We start from the raw sequence: 20,813 nt of genomic DNA on the forward strand, positions 1-20,813 counted from the left end.
CACACTGAAGGGCTGTTGGTTGTTGTGTTTGATGAACACTGGGAGACCTCAAGAGCACTACTCCGGAAAGTGACAGTGTCAGCGTCGTCTGATGTTTGTGAATGTTGTGAACCACGCAATGGCTGGGCTACTGCTGCTGCTGAGGCGGGTCTGGTGGTGAGTCTGGTGACCCCAAGGGAGGCAGTGTTGCTGGTACCCTGTCCTGCCGCGTTTGCCCACAGAGTGGGATGTTTGGATAGCATGTGGCGGCTCATGCTGGTGGTGGAGAGGTTGTTAATACTTTTCCCCCTGCTCAGGTGGGTCTTGCACACCTTGCAAATCGCCATAGTACCATCCTCAGTGCAGTCTTCAAAGAAAGCCCAGACTTTGGAGCACCTGCCTTGCTGGAGATTTCTGTTTGCGCCTCTTTTGCCTCTCACTTGAACTTCCACGGTTGTGGTGCCTGAAATTGCGCGCCGCCTACCTTGTGACACAAGGCGAACTCGTGCAGCAGTGGGTTCTTCAACAGACTCATCTGTGCTGCTGCTACGACGGCGATGTTCTCGTTCACAAACAAAATCTGGGTCTCTGTCCACATTGTCCATACCCTCCTCTTCCATCTCCTGAAACTCGTCATATGTCATTGTGGGGGGCCGCCGCCGTGGAGTAGAGCTCCCCAGAACAACCTCTGCGCAGCTCACTCCAACGTCGTCTTCCAGATCTTGTCGGCCGACCTCCTGCAATTGCAACCCCTCCTGCCCAACTTGCTCTGGGATTTGGGTTTCCGTGTCCTCCTCGGACTCGCCTTGTATTTCAGTGCGCGGTGCATTTCCCACAGTTAATGGTTGTGAATCCGGGCACAACATTTCTGGCTGTTCCTCCATTGACCTTTGAAAGGTGGAAGTTTGTTGGGCTGGGAATAGCTCCTGCGAATACCCCATTGTGTCCTGAGGTAATTCATCGGACTGGTTATCTGGCAGTTGTGTGCGTGGTGTCGCTGCCGGTTGTGTCAGCTTTGTGCCCACTGGCTCCTTGTAACTGGCTGAGGACTCGGACCTCGTGCGTTATGTGCTGGTGCTGCTTAACCCACTGCTGGACGATTGAGAGTTCATCCAAGTAATTATCTGGTCCTGTTCTTTTGGATTTGCGAGGGTTGTTGTCCTGGACAACATGGGCGGTATTGAGTGGGTTTTCTTGGGTGCTCCCCTGTAGCCTGTACGTGAACCGTCAGGGAAAACACCTCTTCCCTTGCCCCTCCCTCTTTCACCGGATTTCTTCCTCATTTCACTTATCCGTAAAGTACACGCTGACTGGCAGCAGTACAGTGGCAGTACAGAAATGCTATACAGTGGTGGGTGAGCGGTGTACCACTATTCCCAGCAGCGACACAGAGCACAATGCTATACAGTGGCGGGTGAGCGGTGTACTACTGTTCCCAGCAGACACAGAGTGGCAGTAAACACAATGCTATATAGTGTGGCTGAGCGAGGTACACAGAGTGGCAGTAAACACAATGCTATATAGTGTGGCTGAGCGAGCAGTGTACTACTATTCCCAGCAGACACAGAGTGGCAGTAAACAGAATGCTATATAGTGTGGCTGAGCAAGGTACACAGAGGGGCAGTAAACAGAATGCTATATAGTGTGGCTGAGCGAGCGGTGTACTACTATTCCCAGCAGACACAGAACAGTAAACAGAATGCTATATAGTGTGGCTGAGCGAGGTACACAGAGTGGCAGTAAACAGAATGCTATATAGTGTGGCTGAGCGAGCGGTGTACTACTATTCCCAGCAGACACAGAACAGTAAACAGAATGCTATATAGTGTGGCTGAGCGGTGTACCACTATTCCCAGCAGCGACACAGAGCACAATGCTATACAGTGGCGGGTGAGCGGTGTACCACTATTCCCAGCAGCGACACAGAGCACAATGCTATACAGTGGCGGGTGAGCGGTGTACCACTATTCCCAGCAGACACAGAGTGGCAGTAAACAGAATGCTATATAGTGTGGCTGAGCGAGCGGTGTACTACTATTCCCAGCAGACACAGAACAGTAAACAGAATGCTATATAGTGTGGCTGAGCGGTGTACCACTATTCCCAGCAGCGACACAGAGCACAATGCTATACAGTGGCGGGTGAGCGGTGTACCACTATTCCCAGCAGCGACACAGAGCACAATGCTATACAGTGGCGGGTGAGCGGTGTACCACTATTCCCAGCAGCGACACAGAGCACAATGCTATACAGTGGCTGGTGAGCGGTGTACTACTATTCCCAGCAGACACAGAGTGGCAGTAAACAGAATGCTATATAGTGTGGCTGAGCGAGGTACACAGAGTGGCAGTAAACAGAATGCTATATAGTGTGGCTGAGCGAGCGGTGTACTACTATTCCCAGCAGACACAGAGTGGCAGTAAACAGAATGCTATATAGTGTGGCTGAGCGAGGTACACAGAGTGGCAGTAAACAGAATGCTATATAGTGTGGCTGAGCGAGCGGTGTGCTACTATTCCCAGCCGCGACACAATGACTGGGGGGACCCTGGCTAGCGTGGCTGGAGCGCGAAGTACCCTGCCTGCCTACCCAAAGCTAAACCCACAGACAAATGGAGGAGATATGACGTGGTTCGGGTATTTATTTACCCGAACCACGTGACAGTTCGGCCAATCAGAGCGCGTTCGGGTCCGAACCACGTGACCCGTTCGGCCAATCACAGCGCTAGCCGAACGTTCGGGGAACGTTCGGCCATGCGCTCTTAGTTCGGCCATGTGGCCGAACGGTTTGGCCGAACACCATCAGGTGTTCGGCCGAACTCGAACATCACCCGAACAGGGTGATGTTCTGCAGAACCCGAACAGTGGCGAACACTGTTCGCCCAACACTAGTGACGTCCACATGTCGCAGGATAGGGGCGGAGCAAAACATACTCTTCAGAGTCGAGAAAGCAGAATGTGCTTCCTCTGACCAGTTATAAGTGTCTGCCCCCTTTTTGGTGAGATCAGTAAGGGGAGATACTACTAAGGAGAACCCCTTAATACATTTCCTGTAATAGTTGGCAAAGCCTAGAAATCTCTGGAGTGCCTTCAGCCCTGCTGGCTGTGGCCAATCCATGACGGCAGACACTTTTTTGGGGTCCATGGAGAGCCCAGAAGTGGAAATGACATATCCAAAAAATGGAACCTCAGACACCTCAAAAAGACATTTTTCGAGTTTTGCATACAGAAAGTTTTGTCTTAGTTTCTCCAAGACAAACTTCACATGTTTCCTGTGTTCTGACAAATTCCGTGAATAGATTAATATGTCGTCAAGGTAAACTAGAACAAAGCATCCCAGAACCTCCCTGAATAACTCATTAACAAACTTTTGAAAGACGGCAGGAGCGTTGCATAGCCCGAAGGGCATGACTAAATAATCGTAGTGCCCGTCGGGCGTGTTAAAGGCCGTCTTCCACTCATCACCCTCCCTGATGTGTACCAGGTTGTATGCCCCTCTCAGATCCAACTTAGAAAAGATACCAGCATCCGTGATTTGGGAAAATAGATCGTTAATTGGAAGAAGGGGATAACGATTCTTTATAGTTATCTTATTCAATACCCGGTAATCGATACACGGGCGAAGCCCACCATCCTTCTTCTGAACAAAAAAGAAACCTGCTCCGGCCGGAGACTTAGAAGGTCGGATAGAGCCCTTAGCCAAATTTTCCTTAATGTAATCCTGCATGGCCAGTTTCTCCGGGCCAGAAAGATTATAGAGATGGCCTCTAGGGGGCATACAACCTGGTCTTAATTCAATGGGACAGTCAAAACTCCTGTGAGGAGGAAGCTTGTCTGCTGACTTAGGACAGAACACATCAGCAAACTCAGCATACTGTGAGGGTACCCCTTTGATCTGAATCTGGGTGGTGCATACGGCCACTCTCTCTAAACAATGCTGCTGACCGAATGGAGACCAACTTAACAATTGACCGGAGCTCCAATCTATCTGTGGAGAGTGTTTCTTTAACCACGGCATACCCAAGATCACTGTCGAGGTGGCCATCTTAAGTACAAAAAACTGTAACCCTTCCTTGTGTAATACCCCTATATGACATAAAAGAACTGGCGTCTGTGAGAGGGCCTGCCTGCCCTGTAATGGGGAATCATCCACTGCTGTAACAAAAATTTGCCTATCTAAAGGAATCAGGGGTATCCCCCATTTCTTAACAAAATCAGCATCAATAAAATTGGCCTCAGATCCCGAGTCTATAAATGCCTGGGTAGACAAAACTTGGTCTTCCCAGGTAATAGAACAAGGAAGCAATAAACGTTTATCGGGTAGAGGTAAAGCTGGCTCGCCTAGGGTAGTGCCTCTAGCTACACCTAGGCGGCAGAGTTTTCCGCCTTCTTAGGATAGTTCTGAACTAACTGTCCCTTTTCAGCACAATATAGGCCGAGGCCTTCTTTTCGTCTCCGGGATTTCTCCACCTCAGACAGTCGGGAATGACCGATCTGCATCGGTTCGTCTGAAGGAGGAGAAGGAGGGGAGAAGGAGAAAGGAACGGATTTAAAAGATTTTTTACCCCGGGTCTGTTTTTGGTATCGGATGCGGCGATCAATCTTAACTGCCAGTGCTATAGCCTCATCCACTGTCTTAGGTTCTGGATGGCTGAGCATTATATCAGACACAGGGTCAGATAAGCCGGTCAAAAAACAATCTAACAAAGCAAACTGCCCCCACCTAGCCGACACTGCCCACCTCCTGAATTCTGTGGCATAAGTTTCTACAGTGTTATGCCCCTGCCTGAGAGTCCTAAGTTTCCTCTCAGCAGTTCCGGCGATATCCGGATCATCACCATTGTCTCAAAACATTTCTGTACCGAGGTCAAAGCCTCATGACCATTAGGAAGACTGTAAGCCCAAGTCTGAGAGTCCACAGATAACAAGGTCTTGATGAAGGTTGTCCTTTGACTCTCAGAACCTGAAGATACTGGTCTTATCTCAAAGTAAGAGAGACATCGGTTTCTGAAGTTTTAAAAATCTGATTTGTGCCCTGAGAATTTTTCAGGCATGGGCATTTTAGGCTCAGTAACAAGAGGGGACTGCACTGGTGCAGCTGCAGTCTGGAGGGTACGCACTACCTCAGTCAGCTTGGGAAAATTGTTCACCGCCGTGGTCAATGCCTCAACCTGGCGGCACAGTGCGTCCATAGACGTCATGGTCTGCTGTTATGTAACAACTGGTGTCAGCAAGAAACAGAATTCTGATTATGTGGTGATCTGCAGTATCACCAATAATACAGATGCTATACCTGATTATATAGTGATCTGCAGAATCACTAATAATGCAAGTATAGTACACAGACAAGTGTGATAGCTTTAATGCACAGTGGTGTATTGGTGCAACAGTAAGTAATGGCAGATTTGGCTACACCTCACCAGAGAAGCTGGTGGGCACCGTCAGTACGGCGAATACCTCACCAGTGACGAGGGCTCACTGGTGAGTAGAGTGGTCAGACTAATCGAGTTGGCAACAGACAGGCAGATACAGTACAGAATCGGGTAGCAGAGAGTAAACGGTAAACAGGCAGAGTCGGCAGCAGGATCAGATGGGCTAAGGTACAGAATCAGTGAGCAGAAGGATAGTCAAACAGAGCCTAGAGTCATACACAGATAATCAATATGAACTATTTACAATAATTGCTAACAAAGGGTCTGAGTGCTAACACGTAGTATTCGCAACAGCAGACACGTTGCGAGTGATTCTATTGGGCTTAAGTGCCCGAGGAGACCCTGAGGCACGCCCCCCTGCGCCCGGCCAATCAGCGGCGGTGGGCGCATAGCGTGGCGTCAGTCGACCCGTAGGTCAGCTGATACGCCTCCTCGCCGCATAAAGGTCGTGACGGTGCGCGCGCGCGCACACGTCAATGCGACCCTCTGTGCGGACGAGAGACCTGGCCTCGGCGTGCTAGACGCCCGAGGCCCGGGAGTACTATCAGGCAGGGAGGTAGAGGCAGCTGCGATGGCAGCGTGGTCCGCCGCAGCTGCAGGGTCAGACACTGGGGGCCCACCAAAGAAATTTCAACCTGGGGCCCACACATCCCATGATTGCAATGAAAAAAGGGTGTGACCATGCACCGGAAGGTGGGCATGGTCATGATGTATTATGGACAGGGCCAAATGTACATGATCTTAGCAGCATTGTAATTCAGAGACACTGCTGCCCAGCAAAACTTTGCATAGAGTCCCCTCCTTCAATATAAAGTAATGTCCTACTTTGCAGAGGTTGCGACCGCATCAGGGCCCTTGGGCCAAAGGGGCCCCGAAGGGCCCTCCCTCAACTACAGTATTACCTCTGTATTGGTCCTGTGCTCATAATAATCGCTTCTATAGATACTTTGAACAGTGGTAATCATTAACAAGTTATTTCCCATCCCCTTATTGCACCTCTGACACTGTAGTTGCCATTGGCAGGTTTTGGTGCGTCGTATCAATTGTTATGTATAGAGTGCTTGGGGGGCCCCATTGTAAAATTTGCATCGAGGCCTACAGTTCCTTAGCTACGCCACTGCTCTCAGCAAGAGTGATTACAGCACTGAGAAGAGAATTTTTGTGCTGCAGGCAGCAATTGGAGCTCTGTCAGACAAGGAGGGGGGGGGGGGCCACCAGAGACCTGGAGGCGAGGCCCACCGAGGGAAAAACTGTACTACTGTGGCCCAGTCCGACCCTGCGCAGCTGCCTCATTATTTATTACAGTCCCATTCAAGTGAATGACAGCATTTTTAGCTGGCTCTTGCAGGCTTTCATGAAAGCCTAGTTGTAGATCCCGGTGTTGTTGCTTTCAGAGGAGGTAAACGCCAGGAAACAAGTGCAGAGACCCAAACTGCTAGCCTCGAAGGCTTCCCATAAGCCTTCAAAAACTAGAGTCTAAATGCTGGTGTTTAAAGGAAACCAGAGATGAACACTTTGGCACAAAATAAACATATCCCCCGATAGATTTTACAAAATAAATACTATACCTGGTATTTTCGCCGCTCTGTTCTCTCTGTGCATTTTTTTGTGATTTTTTTTTTTTTACTATAACTTCATGCAAAACACAGTTCATCAGAAAAGCATAATATTTAGTGGGCTGTGTGCAAAATGAAATCACCATTTCTAAAAAACCTCTTCTGACTAACAAATATAGATTTAAAAAAATGTTTTTCAATATACCCTACATTAGCAGCTCCTCCCATCTCATCACAGCTCTCTGTGATGCTGCAGGTACTATACAGAACAGGAAAGCAGAGCCAGAAGGGGGCAGGCTTGAGCTTGAAAAGACATCAGAGGAGCCAGACTTCGCTATAATGATTCCTAAGCAAAGCCAGACTGAATGCTCAGTCTGGGATTTTATCAGGGCTGATAACAAGCAGACTGAGCAGTGAAGGATGAAACAGAGAGCAGGGTAGGTGTTTTCTCTAATGTTCCCATTGACATATATGATAAAATACATGAGGGTGCTTCATCTCTGGTTCACTTTAAATGCCGACGTGTGAACGTGGCGATGAGTGAAAGCTCGTTGTGTGCCAGTGCCAGTGTGAACCAGCCCTTAGGCAGGCAGCGCTCCAGAGACATCAGATGATATTATTCCACCATTCATTGCTGATCCACAGAGTGTGACTTTTCTGGGCTTCCAGCAAACGTGGCTCATTATCACTCAGAGCTGTTTAAACCAGAGTAATGAAAATATGTTTTTTCCTGAATACACTAGCAGCGCCTGTACTGGGAATGGTATTAAGCCCCGTTATGCTAATTAACCAGTTAGCGTGTCAGCTGATTGCCAGAATACCTGAGGAATGATATCGTTGATATACGCCCTCATTGGTGTGGCTGGATAGTGTACTGGTTAAGGGCTCAGCCTCAGACACAGGGGACTTGGGTTCAAATTTCAGCTCTTCCTGTTCCCTGTTGGGCAAGACTCCCTAACACTGCTACTGCCTACTGAGCATGTCCTAGTGGCTGCAGCTCTGGCGATTTGAGTCCGCCAGGAGAAAAGTATAAATATGAATATCATTTGTCTTTTGCAATTACGATTACATGTACAGTAACTATGATTTTGAAATTGAATTGATTTTTCGTTAATTCCCTGTTACACAAAATAGCAGCCATTGTAAACAATTTTTCACATAAATTGTGAAAAAAAAACTTTTGCACAAACTAAGCAGGGAATATTGGAAGCTAGTCAAAAGTTTTAGCAACTTTTTAACCCTCTCTGTATTTTTGATCAGTTCAGTTTTTGTTGTTCTCTTTTGTATACATTTCCTTTTTTTTTTTTTTTTGCACATTTATACTAAATGCTTTACTTGTTCTTTTTTCTTTTGTTCTTTGTATTTTTAGTACTGGCCAATTCTTGTTATATTGGAAGCTTTAATAAACAAATTGATATTTTTATAAAAATACTTCAGAAGGTGAACTGTCTCTTTGTGGGCAAAAACAGGTAGTCATGCTGTATCAAAAAGTCTGTATCAGAGTCCACATCTGTTTAGAAGTAGGTCTATAATCTTCACAAATTCTTCAATGCCTTCCTACAACTACCTCCACCAACACCCTGTGAGCAGACACTCACCAGACTCAAAGACCTCCACTCAGGTCTAGTAGCACTTTGGGACACTTCAGGCCGCCCCTCACCACACCAGATTAAGACTTGACACCATGGGATTCCCCTCTTCGCTCAGAGCAGATTAATCTCCAACTTCCACATACCGTATATACTCGCATACAAGCCGAATTTTTGACCCCCAAAAAGGGGGTCAAAAGTTGGGGGGTCGGCTTGTATGCGAGTCTTCCCTGGTGGTCCGTGGTCCGCGGCCCCCGCTCCCCCCTGCCCGCTCCCCCCGCCGCCGCCGCCACTGCTATTACTTGTTTTGGCAGCGGCTTCCTCGTCCCCGGCGGCGCTTCCTCTTCCCCGCTCTCATGCCTCTATGAAGAAATCACAGCAGCGCGCCCGGCGCTGCTGCTCTGATGATGCAGGGGGCAGGAAAGAGCGGTTCCCATGGTAACGGCGATGCAGATCGCCGCTACAGGGAGCCGCGCTCTTTCCTGCCCCCTGCATCATCAGAGCAGCAGCGCCGGGCGCGCTGCTGTGATTTCTTCATAGAGGCATGAGAGCGGGGAAGAGGAAGCGCCGCCGGGGACGAGGAAGCCGCTGCAGGTAATAGCAGCGGGGGAGCAGGGCACTATACCGGCCACTACCTACCTACACTGGGTACTATACTAGCTATACTGGGGCACTACCTACCTAAACTGGGCACTATATTAGCTAAACTGGGCACTATACTAGCTATACTGGGGCACTATACTAGGTACTATACTAGCTATACTGGGGCACTACCTACCTATACTAGGTACTATACTAGCTAAACTGGGCACTATACTAGCTAACCTGGGCACTTTACTAGCTATACTGGGGCACTACCTACCTATACTGGGGCACTACCTACCTATACTGGGCACTATACTAGCTATACTGGGAACTATACTAGCTATACTGGGCACTATACTAGCTAACCTGGGCACTTTACTAGCTATACTGGGGCACTACCTACCTATACTGGGGCACTACCTACCTATACTGGGCACTATACTAGCTATACTGGGAACTATACTAGCTAAACTGGGCACTTTACTAGCTATACTGGGGCACTATACTGGCTATACTGGGGCACTATACTAGCTATACTGGGGCACTCTACTAGCTATACTGGGGCACTCTACTAGCTATACTGGGGCACTCTACTAGCTATACTGGGGCACTCTACTAGCTATACTGGGGCACTCTACTAGCTATACTGGGGCACTATACTAGCTATACTGGGCACTATACTAGCTATACTGGGCACTATACTAGCTATACTGGGGCACTACCTACCTAAACTGGGCACTATACTGGCTAAACTGGGCACTATACTAGCTAAACTGGGCACTATACTAGCCATACTGGGGCACTATACTAGCTAAACTGGGCACTATACTAGCTATACTGGGGCACTACATACCCATACTGGGCACTATACTAGCTATACTGGGACACACTGGGGGGATTACGCGGCCTGCACCAATCCAGCATTTCCTACCCCCGGCTTATATGGGGGTCAATCATTTTCCCCTGTTTTTCCATGGAAAAGTTGGGGGGTCGGCTTATATGCGGGTCGGCTTATATGCGAGTATATACGGTAAGCATGACCTCAAAACAAATGCTTCACATAGTGTAAAACCATAAAAATTTATTGTAGCATAAAACCAATTGCACTCACAGGTTCCGCTCTTTAGTTTGGGTACGGGCTGTGTCCCGTTCAGTTGGGCACCGGCTGGCACTTGTAGTTCCTCAGCTGCCACGGAATGGTGTGCACCTCCACCACTGCTGCAGGCCGGGACACCCCTCGATAACCCTTGTGGTCCTCCACTCTCAGGTCCGCATATCTATATATCAAAATAAATAAAAATAGATATTTTGCTGCAGTGCACTTTCATATACCGTATATTGAGTTCCAAGTTCTGTATACTTGTATTGTATAGGTAGAGATGAGCGTAATGACCTAATTACGATTTCGCGAAATTTCGCGTAATTAGTGTAATTACGATTATGGCCGTAAGTACATAATCGTAATGAAGAAGGATTTCGCGAAATTTCGCGTAAGCGTAATTTTCGCATTGCAGTGGGTTCATGCCGTAATTTCGCATTAAACGCTACCGTAATTTCGCGTTAAACCGTAACGCTCCGTATAATATAAAAAAGCCGCCAACTTTAAGGGTTAATAGCAAAGTCCCCTTAAGTGCTAAGAGCCTCAAATTTGGAGAATATATTAAGGAGATCAGGAGGAATAAGAGGAAATTTTTTTTTTCAAAAAGACCTTATAGTTTTTGAGAAAATCGATGTTAAAGTTTCAAAGTAAAAATGTATACATTTAAAAACCCGCCGAATTTAATGGTTAATAGCAAAGCCTGCCTAAAGTTTAGGAACACCAAATTCCTAGGGTATATTAAGGGGATCAGTGGGAATAAGAGGAAAATTTTTTTTTTCAAAAAGACCTTATAGTTTTTGAGAAAATCGATTTTTAAGTTTCAAGGGCAAAAATGTCTTTTAAATGCGGAAAATGTCAGGTTTTTTTGCACAGGTAACAATAGTGTATTATTTTCATAGATTCCCCCAAGTGGGAAGAGTTTTACTTACTTCGTTCTGAGTGTGGGAAATATAAAAAAAAACCGACGTGGGGTCCCCCCTCCCAGACCTCTTTAACCCCTTGTCCCCCATGCAGGCTGGGATAGCCAGAATGCGGAGCACCGGCCGCGTGGGGCTCCGCACCCTGACTATACCAGCCCGCATGGTCCATGGATTGGGGGGTCTCGGAAGGGGAGGGGCAGCCAAGCTTTCCCCTCCCCCTCCGAGCCCTTGTCCAATCCAAGGACAAGGGGCTCTTCTCCACCTCCGATGGGCGGTGGAGGTGGAGGCCGCGATTTCCTGGGGGGGGGGGGGTTCATGGTGGAATCTGGGAGTCCCCTTTAAAAAGGGGTCCCCCAGATGCCCACCCCCCCTCCCAGGAGAAATGAGTATAGAGGTACTTGTACCCCTTACCCATTTCCTTTAAGAGTTAAAAGTAAATAAACACACAGACACTTAGAAAAAGTATTTTAATTGAACAAAAAACATAACCACGAAAAAAGTCCTTTAATATTCTTAATTAACCATTAATACTTACCTGTCCCTTTAAAAGCCAGTTCCCACGCAATATCCTCGGAAATATACTAATCAGTTACAATATAACAAAGTTATTACAATGTAACAACTTTGTTACATTGTAACTACGCCGCACCCGACGCCACTCGCCGCTCAGCCGCCGCACCCGCACGGCACGCACCCGACAGAGCTCTGAGCTATATAGCTCAGAGCTCCCTAAGCATCTTTGTATTTGGGCTCCAAGGAGCCCCATTGGTCCTTAGCAGACCAATGGGGTTCCTTTAAATCAGAAGGAACCCCATTGGTCTGGTAAGGACCAATGGGGCTCCTTGGAGCCCAAATACAAAGATGCTTACAGAGCTCTGAGCTATATAGCTCAGAGCTCTGTCGGGTGCGTGCGGGACGCTAAGTCCCCGCCGGCTCCCGCTGCCTTCCCCGCCTCTCCCACATGTCACCCACATGTCACCCACATGTGGGTGACATGTGGGTGACAGATGTGGGCGGGGTGGACAGCGGGAGCCGGCGGGGACTTAGCGTCCCGCACGCACCCGACAGAGCTCTGAGCTATATAGCTCAGAGCTCTGTAAGCATCTTTGTATTTGGGCTCCAAGGAGCCCCATTGGTCCTTACCAGACCAATGGGGTTCCTTCTGATTTAAAGGAACCCCATTGGTCTGCTAATGAACCCCCCCCCCCCCCAGGAAATCGCGGCCTCCACCTCCACCGCCCATCGGAGGTGGAGAAGAGCCCCTTGTCCTTGGATTGGACAAGGGCTCGGAGGGGGAGGGGAAAGCTTGGCTGCCCCTCCCCTTCCGAGACCCCCCAATCCATGGACCATGCGGGCTGGTATAGTCAGGGTGCGGAGCCCCACGCGGCCGGTGCTCCGCATTCTGGCTATCCCAGCCTGCATGGGGGACAAGGGGTTAAAGAGGTCTGGGAGGGGGGACCCCACGTCGTTTTTTTTTTATATTTCCCACACTCAGAACGAAGTAAGTAAAACTCTTCCCACTTGGGGGAATCTATGAAAATAATACACTATTGTTACCTGTGCAAAAAAAACTGACATTTTCCGAATTTAAAAGACATTTTCGCCCTTGAAACTTAAAAATCAATTTTCTCAAAAACTATAAGGTCTTTTTGAAAAAAAATTTTTTCCTCTTATTCCCACTGATCCCCTTAATATACCCTGGGAATTTGGTGTTCCTAAACTTTAAGCAGGCTTTGCTATTAACCGTTAAAGTCGGCGGGTTTTTAAATGTTTACATTTTTCCTTTGAAACTTTAACATCGATTTTCTCAAAAACTATAAGGTCTTTTTGAAAAATTTTTTTTCCTCTTATTCCCACTGATCCCCTTAATATACCCTGGGAATTTGGTGTTCCTAAACTTTAAGCAGGCTTTGCTATTAACCGTTAAAGTCGGCGGGTTTTTAAATGTTTACATTTTTCCTTTGAAACTTTAACATCGATTTTCTCAAAAACTATAAGGTCTTTTTGAAAAAAATTTTTTCCCTCTTATTCCTCCTGATCTCCTTAATATATTCTCCAAATTTGAGGCTCTTAGCATTTAAGGGGGCTTTGCTATTAACCCTTAAAGTCGGCGGCTTTTTTATATTATATGGAGCGTTACGGTTTAACGCGAAATTACGGTAGCGTTTTATGCGAAATTACGGCATGAACGAAACGCGAAATTTCGCATTGAAAATTACGCTTACGGTATTTTCAATTACGATTTTAATGGCAATTACGCTACCGCAATTTCGCATCGTAATCGCGAATTTCGCATGCGTAATTATAGTAATGCGAAATTTCGAAAATTTCAGCTCAACTCTATGTATAGGGAACCAGAGTTTGGAAAACATCTTTTTCTTTGAAATTTGTATTAAATTGATATTCTCAGAATTTAAACTACAAGGTCTTTTTGAAAAAAAAAATTAACTTGTTCCCAAAGGATGAATAATCAAATTTATCATTTAGGCATAAGTACTTAAAATCCCCAAATTACGAAACATACCGTAATTAGGGTTGAACACAAAATGAATTACAATTTAGTGGAAATGTTACATTAGGGTTTTGTACCCTAATTTGGAATTGTGACAGGAAATTATGACTATGTGAAATTCAAGCTCAACATTATAGGCTAGCACTAACTTCTAGAATAGTGCTAGTCAAATGTGGAGAACCCAGACTGAGCACTAATCAAATATGAGGAACCAAGACAAGAGTGCTAGACAAATTTGAAGAACCGAGTATTTTTTTTTAAATATCAATTCGTTCATTAAAGCTGCCAATACAACAAGAATTTGCCAGTACCAAAAATGCAAAGAACAAAAGCAAAAAGATAAACAAGTAAAACAACTAATATAAATGTACAAAAACAAAAAGGAAACGTATACAAAAGAAAACAACAAAAACTGAACTGATCAAAAATACAGAGAGGGTTAAAAAGTTGTCAAAACAGTGAAAAATCTTCAGGATATCAATCCATTAGCTTTAAGCTATGATTCCAAGCTTTAGAAAATACAAGTGACAAAATCACAAATCAGTGTGCATCCTACTGAATAAACCAATCTCAGACGTGTGTGAATAGTAAAGTCTTTATTGTGAAACAATGGGCCATATGCAATTCACTTTTTCACCTGAGTTTTCTCCTAGGAGATATTTTTACATTTGTCAATAAAATGCATTTTAAGCCACCAACAAGCAAGAAAATACTAAAAATAATTTTGATAGTACTTTTGCACTTACTTCTTAGTACTTTTTTAGTTGAAAAGTGCTGGAAAGTTACTTTAAATAGAGGATGAAAAATTATCTCCTAGGAGAAAATGTAGGAGTAAAGTGGAATTGCATATGGGCCAATGTCTCCAAACTCAAAAGCCATGTTCCAACACTCCCCAATATCACAAATAATAGGTATCTGATATAGAACTACAGTATGTAACACACAGCTTGCTCTGATATCCAGCATTGCGTTTGTTGGCGGTTTTCTTTAAATGACGTACATCTGGCAGTTCCATGTAATGACCCTGAGGACATATTAGTATAGTAAATATTGCGATAGGTGTGGTGGGGGGGGGGGGGGGGGGGGGTTTGCTGGTGCTATAGCACCTCCAATCCGCTTCTTAGCACCAGTAAAGCACCCCAAGCCGAGAGATTGGCTCGCTGGCCATCCAAAGTGTAGCCTAACTGCACCTTGGTACCTGTAAGTGTTAGGCCAGCATTCTGCAAGGCTAGAATGCTATCCACTAGGCATTAGTATGTATTTATACAACAACTATGTACTCTAACTATACCTAAGTAGGAAATTTGGACTGTTCTGTAAAAGGGGCACCCCACAGACCACCATGTTAATTGCGGCTATAGCGGTGCCCAGTGGGTAATTTAGGTAACAGCGCAAAATATTGTAATTAGGCGATGGGGTGTGAGTTTAATGGTGAAGATGGTGCTGATTTCGGCTGAGATTTCGCTGGGAGGGAGAGAGTTGGCTGGGTTAGGGATCCTTAGAAGGAGGGTTCAAGAATACGGTTAAAGTGGACCGGAACTTTTGCACAGGACAGAAGGAAAACACAGAGAAATGCACCCTGTATGTATTTAGAGAGTTTAGACTGTCTAATTCCCCTTCATCTGTGACTAATCACAAGTGTAATTTGATCCCTCAGTTGTGTCAGCTCCTGCCAGGGCAGAGAGCTCATTAGTAAACACAGGGTGTTAACCCTATGTCTGCTTCCATAAAAGCAGGAAGTAGACACACTGCAGATTTATTGCAAGATTTGTATTAGCTGTAGCAAAGAAATGTTTTTCTTTAAAGGTTATTATGCTGTTGCTTATCTTTTAGAGCAGAGAGGAAGTTCTGAGATCAGGTCCGCTTTAAGTTAAGCGATAGTAAAATATTGGTAAACAACACCGATATTCTTCCTTTGTATTACTCATTGCACAATAGTAGAATATCAGTCATTTTACCAGTACTCTACTAGCGGCTTTCCACTGCGCTTTTTTAGATGTAAGTTTACAGTAAGTGAACATTATAGTTATTTTGGAGCTGACATATAGAGCGTGTAACAGCCGTAGTGACAGTAAGAAGCTGTTGGCGGAGTGAAGGGTTTATTCTCTGCTGTTTTGATGCTTTTCCGCCAAGCTTTGATTGTTTTACAGTTTCTGTCATTTTAGGCTCTTGTCAGTTCTGTTTGGCACAAGACAGACGACGGCGTGAAGATAATCTCTTTCCTGACAAATGTAGCGCAGTTTCTCCTACTCCTCCTTCTCCATGTACCCGACATCCGCCAAGGCCTGGTGACATAAGGTGCCACGCTGGTACCCAGAGGCCGTGATTCGAGCTTTTAGCAGCCTGGCAAGCTACAGGGCACCAGATGGAGACATAAACTTAATGAAAGAGAAAACAGACCAATTTTGTAGCCAGTTCCGTATTATGGGGAAGTAAATAGGTCCAATTAACAACAGATCAGAGGTAAAGTCCTATAAACCACCAAGAGGGAATCAGACACGGATGGAATGTACTGACACATGAATGGTCTGTAGGGGGTTTCCCACACAGCTGCTGTGGGGCAATTAAAGGGGACCTGTAACAAAGTAAAATCTCTGTCTCATGAAGACTGCCATTATCGTAATGGTTCCAGGGTGCTTAAGAAACTGTTCAGTACCCCAGAACCAGCATTTCAGGACCACTATCGCGAAAAAAGTTGGCAGTTAAAATCTGACAGAAATGACAGATTTTGGGCCAGTCCATCTCCTCATGGTGGATTCTCAGGGTTTTCTTTGTTTTCAACAGCATTTCCTAAATAGCAGTTTAACTGCCAAAATAGTAAGTTAACAGCCATCCTCCCTACTCACTTGCACACTATAGTGGTCCTTTAAAGCTTGTGAGTCAGTCAGTGGCAGTTTCTGTTAGGCTGCTTTTTATCCTAAAGACTCAGTTCAGGCACTGTTTTCCACACACAGTTAATACAGCAATATCTTACCTCCCAACTTTTAGAGAGGAAAAAGAGGGACACTTTAAGACATGCCCCTGCCAACACGCTACTCACACCCCTACCACACCATTAGCCACGCAAACCACTAAATTTCATGATGTCATCTTAGAATTCAAGCCACTCTTTCTATCACCACCAGTTTTTCTTCATATTAACATTTGACATTAAGAAAAAAATCAATTTAAAGAGTGCGAATAAAGTTTGGAGCCAAATCACAGTTTTCATTAGAAAAAGATATATATTTACATAAATCTGTACATCAGGGATACATGAGGAAGAAAGAGGGACAGAGGGATATGGTTTCCCTCTGAAAAGGGACAGTTGAGAGCTATCCAATATTTTAAATAAGCATGTATGAAATTGTTGGTACAAATTAATGATACTTTTTGCAATATTAAAAACAAAACTACCTTATATACTCGCATAATAGCCTAATTTTTCAGCACAAATAATGTGCTGAAAAGCTACCCCCTCGGCTTATATGCGAGTCAGTGGAGCAGAACGGATGGTAGAGCAGGTTTTGTTACTGGCAGAGGAGCATAAGGATTGTGCACTAGTGATCCTACTCTTTCCAGCTGGCACCCTTCTGTCTCCATGCCCCCTAGGATTGTGGAGTTAAGAGTGCAAGCAAGGTGTCAGCAGTGCAATGGTTGGGTTTCTTCCTGTGTGGCAATTGCTGTGTCTTATATCTATGACACCATCTAGTAGCATATTGTGACACAGCTGTATCATCCTTGGGGCAAATCTGGCTATGGGGAGAAGGGATGACTTGTACTGGGGGCACATCTGGCTACTGTGGAGGGGGCTATACTGGGGCCGAGGCTTATATGCGAGTCAATCACTTTTTTCCTGGTTTCTGAGGGAAAAGTGACCTATGGGTGAAACACTCCCCTTCTAGTCAGATGGGGTGTGCATGGGAAGAAGTATATCGTCTGCCTGCTGAAGCCACGCCTCGCTGCTAACTGACATCCTATCTTGGCTGACAATCTCTAATAGTTCTCAAAAACTGAGGGGGAGGTGGCCAGGCAGACAGAGGTTGCTGTGGAGGAAAGAGTATCTTAGGCATTGGTGCCACAGTGGCTGCTGCTGTGTTACCTTAGCTGGCGGCCGCTTCCTCTTTTATATTGCGCTGTCAGCCCCTCTCCTCCATGTCCAGTCTTCTTTTTTCACAGCAGCGCGTCCCCCAGCTGCTGCAAAGAGGCAGGAAGCAGGGCAGCGGTTCCCATGGTAACGGTGCTATACATCGCCGCTACAGGAAGCCGCTCTCCTGCTTCTGCCTCTCCACAGCAGCTGGGGGAAGCAGAGTGTAGTGACATACAGTAGAATGCAGTAGATTATTCAGGATACCAATTTTTATGGTAATGTTCCTGGTTTCAGCATCACACACTTCCTATATCTATGTATTGCTCTATATTGAATGTAACCCCACCTTCCCTGTGATGTTTAGCCTAGGCATTTTTTTTTCACTCCCTTCAGAATTAAACAGTGAGCTATTCTTCACCTGACAGGACTCTCAGTGTGGTTCAGTGAAGTTGGGCTTTTCTGCATGATGTAACATATACCCTTTTTTTTCTTTTCTTTTGGAACTCCTATTGATGACAGCTCTACAAAGTTTATATTCAGTATGGCTGGCTGAACCCTGGGGGGAGGGGGTTGTGAGCTCTTCTGAGGACAGCCAGCGACATGAATATGTACCCTGCAAAGTGCTGACGAGGTCAGTACCAATTATTATTTTTATTATTATAATAAAGTGCTAGGACATTAGACTATGACTATGGTAGGATTAGATTGTGAGCTCCTCTGGGGACAGTCAGTGCCATGACTATGTATTCTATAAAGTGCTGCAGAAGGTGTCAGTGCTATATAAATACATAATAAAATGTGTGTATTAGACCATTAGCCAGGCCTGGTATTTAGCAGGACTGCAGTGCAGGTATGAGGCATACAGTGGCTGCGTGGATCACATTAGGTTTGCGAATGGGAGGCAGCTGATGGCTTGGAACTGTGTTTGGACCAGTCGATGACACAATACCGACATCATTAGTCATAACGGCTTCTCACAGATGGTTTGTCTCCATTCATTTTACTGTCTGCATGAAAGCTGCCAACCCTGACAGAACCGCCATCCGTCTTTCACTAAATCATGATGGGAACGTTTGTGTGAATCGGGGCATCACTGTGACTAATATCTGCGCTTGTCTCCTCTGTAGATGCTGGACCAGGAATTACAATATGAACTACTGGCTCATCATCCGCCTCCCCATCCTTATCGCTATTGGGGTGAGTTATAAGCAGACTACATCTCACCGATACAGCGACCCCAGAGAGATGTGCTACAGACCACCTATGAGCATTCATATATCATTTCCATCTGACAGCTCAGCATTGTGTATTCTCAGTGTGAAGCTGAATGTTCGTGTTTTATGACACTTTGTGGTTTGCAGTCCATAAACATATTCAAATTCCTCCTGGAGCAAGGAACATGGCCGGTTAGAGGTATAATAGACCCCCTCGGGCAAAATTAACCTGGGGGCCCTCCTGATAGTCTCCCCACCCCATAGTGTCATTAGGGGTTCCCAAATTCATCTGACACCCCACCAGTGTTCCCCCCCCCTTCCCCCCACAGCTCTCCCACATAAAACATTTTTTAGTCTCCCGGTAAAGGATTATCATGAAATGGGGGCCCAGGCAAGGTGGCAAATTGTTCTCCTCTTGCAAGCCACCAAGCTTCTTTCACAAGGTAAGATGGGGAATGGGGATCAGAAAATGTGCCTGCTAAACTCCTGGACACCCATTACGCCCTAGGCCCCTGCCTAAGTTGCCTTGTGGATGATCCAGCTCCGGTCTCAGGGCCACTGTAGTGTAGTAACTCACCTGTTCTGTCAGGCGTGCGCTCCTCCAAATGTCCATGACTCTGTGCGGGTGCAAAGGGTTCCTCACAACAGGGTGGGCCCTACCAACTGCCCCAGGGCCCTAAGCCAGCTGCCAGACCCCCAGATCATCCCCCAATGTAACTGTGGCCCCCGGGGCCCTTGCAGAGTCTTTGGCAGCAGTGACTCACCTGTCCCGGCCGGCATGCTCCTCCATTGGTTCTTGGTTCCGTGCACTCCTGTGTTTGAGTCACCGTCATGGAGGAGAGTCCCCCTGTGAGGATGAGAAAGGCAATGCATGGAGCTGTGGACTAATGGAGAAGCGTGGCAGCTGGGACAGGCGAATCACTACTCTCCCAAAACCCGGCAGGGGCCCCTGGTGACCACAGTTAAATTGGGGGTGACCTAGGTTGCCCATATGGTAGAGAAGATGGCAACAACAAAAGGCCCTGTAATGCTTTTTTTTTTGGCCTGCTCTGCCGAAGGGGAGGGGCCTGTTGGGGGGGCTGGCCTGGGTTAATTTTGTCCGGAGGTCCCTTTGTTACTAGAACCGCCTTGCCTCACTCCTCCTCTCTCTTTAAAGGGCAAAGAAGAGAAAACTCAGGAGAAAAAGTTAATTGCATATGGGCCCCAGTGTAAAAAATAGGCCCAGTTACTAATACGGCGCTATATACATACCACGAACTCTGTATTAAGTTAAAATCCAATAGTTTATTAACCTTGGGGGAGCCATGGAACTCAGTCTTTAAGCACGGCAGAGGCAGAGCCCACAAACAGCCTAAGAAATTGGCTTCACCTCTGTGAGTACTGCCGGCGATTTACACTGGTTGGTTAAAGGACATCCGAGGTGAAAATAAAATGATGAGAAAAACAATTGTCTATATCCTCAGTCTGCTAAAAATGCCATTTTTTTTAGATATCCCACAATTTTATTTTATATTTAAATCTAGTTTTTAAGTTTTTACTGTTTTATTGTCTCTGCTCAATGAAACCTTCATTGAAGTATTCCAGAGCTCAAATCTATGAATTATTGACCCTTTTTATCTCTTACCTGCTCTCAGAAGCCATTTACTGGCAGGACAGTGTTTTATGGCTGCAATTACTTATCTGTGAGGCACTGGCGTAACAATAGGGAAAGCAGGGCCCGCTCATGGTCATTTTGGGGAGGCAGGAGGGGTCGCAGCATGAGGGGAGAGCTTGGTAGCACGTCGGTGGGGAGGGGGGACGGTCCCCCCCCTCCCTCACTTCTGGCTTTCTTCCCTCTGCGCTCCTCTCTAGCATCTATG

The 20,813-nt window shown here is 46.2% G+C and overlaps 1 protein-coding gene across 1 annotated transcript in view; it reads left to right on the plus strand.

The window, feature by feature from the left end:
- Positions 1-20,813, plus strand: part of GLP1R (glucagon like peptide 1 receptor) — a 293,472-nt gene that overhangs the window by 218,521 nt on the left and 54,138 nt on the right. Inside the window, exon 10 of the mRNA XM_068233438.1 lies at positions 18,868-18,937. Within this exon, the coding sequence (XP_068089539.1) occupies positions 18,868-18,937 (70 nt within the window). The remainder of the gene's footprint in view (positions 1-18,867; positions 18,938-20,813) is intronic.

This window comes from Hyperolius riggenbachi, chromosome 4 (genome assembly GCF_040937935.1).
Source record: "Hyperolius riggenbachi isolate aHypRig1 chromosome 4, aHypRig1.pri, whole genome shotgun sequence".
In the NCBI taxonomy this organism is placed as follows: Eukaryota; Metazoa; Chordata; class Amphibia; order Anura; family Hyperoliidae; genus Hyperolius; species Hyperolius riggenbachi.